Genomic DNA, 636 nt, shown 5'->3' on the forward strand with positions numbered 1-636 from the left:
ATGGCTCCTAACCTTCTTTAGAGTCAACAGGTTGTTCGGGGATAAAGAATAGACAGATGATCCGACAAACTTTGCTTTCATTTCTTATGCACTACTATTCAGATTTTTTTAATGATTTTACTCAAAACTTGGAAAGCTTCTTGTTGCTTATATCTAGCACACGACACTAAATAAAATTAGCTTTCTGAGGTTAGGTTATAATATATAATTTTATTCATGAATTTCCTCGCTCTGGTACGTATTTCAAATTAGCAAATGCCATACTGATTCCTCCGATTTTAGAACATGATACTTAAGGACATCTTCACGGATTACCCTTTTTTACGAAAGTATTATGGCATTACATACTTTCTAATTCTTTTCAGATGGTGTTTCATCTCAACAAAAAGCATCGACGATCAGAAGCTCCTGCTCTGCTTGTGCTGTGTATGTATTTCATGCTACAAGTCAAGAGGAGGTTAAAAACTAACACATTCCGAAATATTAGTTTTTTAAACTAGCAGTCATGCCTGTGTTCAAAATGTGGACTTTCTTGTATTTTGTATTCCATTCATGAAGCATTTTTTTCCTTTTTTTCAGATATGTCCAGTTTTACTTTTTCTGTGCAAGTAAGGTCATTTAACATGTCAGCACTGA

The 636-nt window shown here is 34.0% G+C and overlaps 1 protein-coding gene across 1 annotated transcript in view; it reads left to right on the forward strand.

The window, feature by feature from the left end:
- The first annotated feature begins 362 nt into the window (after nucleotides 1–362).
- LOC119591990 overlaps nucleotides 363–636 on the forward strand; it is a 4,354-nt gene continuing 4,080 nt past the window's right edge. The window contains exons 1-2 of the mRNA XM_037940754.1: nucleotides 363–426; nucleotides 580–608. Of these exons, the coding sequence (XP_037796682.1) occupies nucleotides 366–426; nucleotides 580–608 (90 nt within the window). The 5' untranslated portion in view covers nucleotides 363–365. The remainder of the gene's footprint in view (nucleotides 427–579; nucleotides 609–636) is intronic.

This window comes from Penaeus monodon, chromosome 29 (assembly GCF_015228065.2).
Source record: "Penaeus monodon isolate SGIC_2016 chromosome 29, NSTDA_Pmon_1, whole genome shotgun sequence".
NCBI classification, from domain to species: domain Eukaryota; kingdom Metazoa; phylum Arthropoda; class Malacostraca; order Decapoda; family Penaeidae; genus Penaeus; species Penaeus monodon.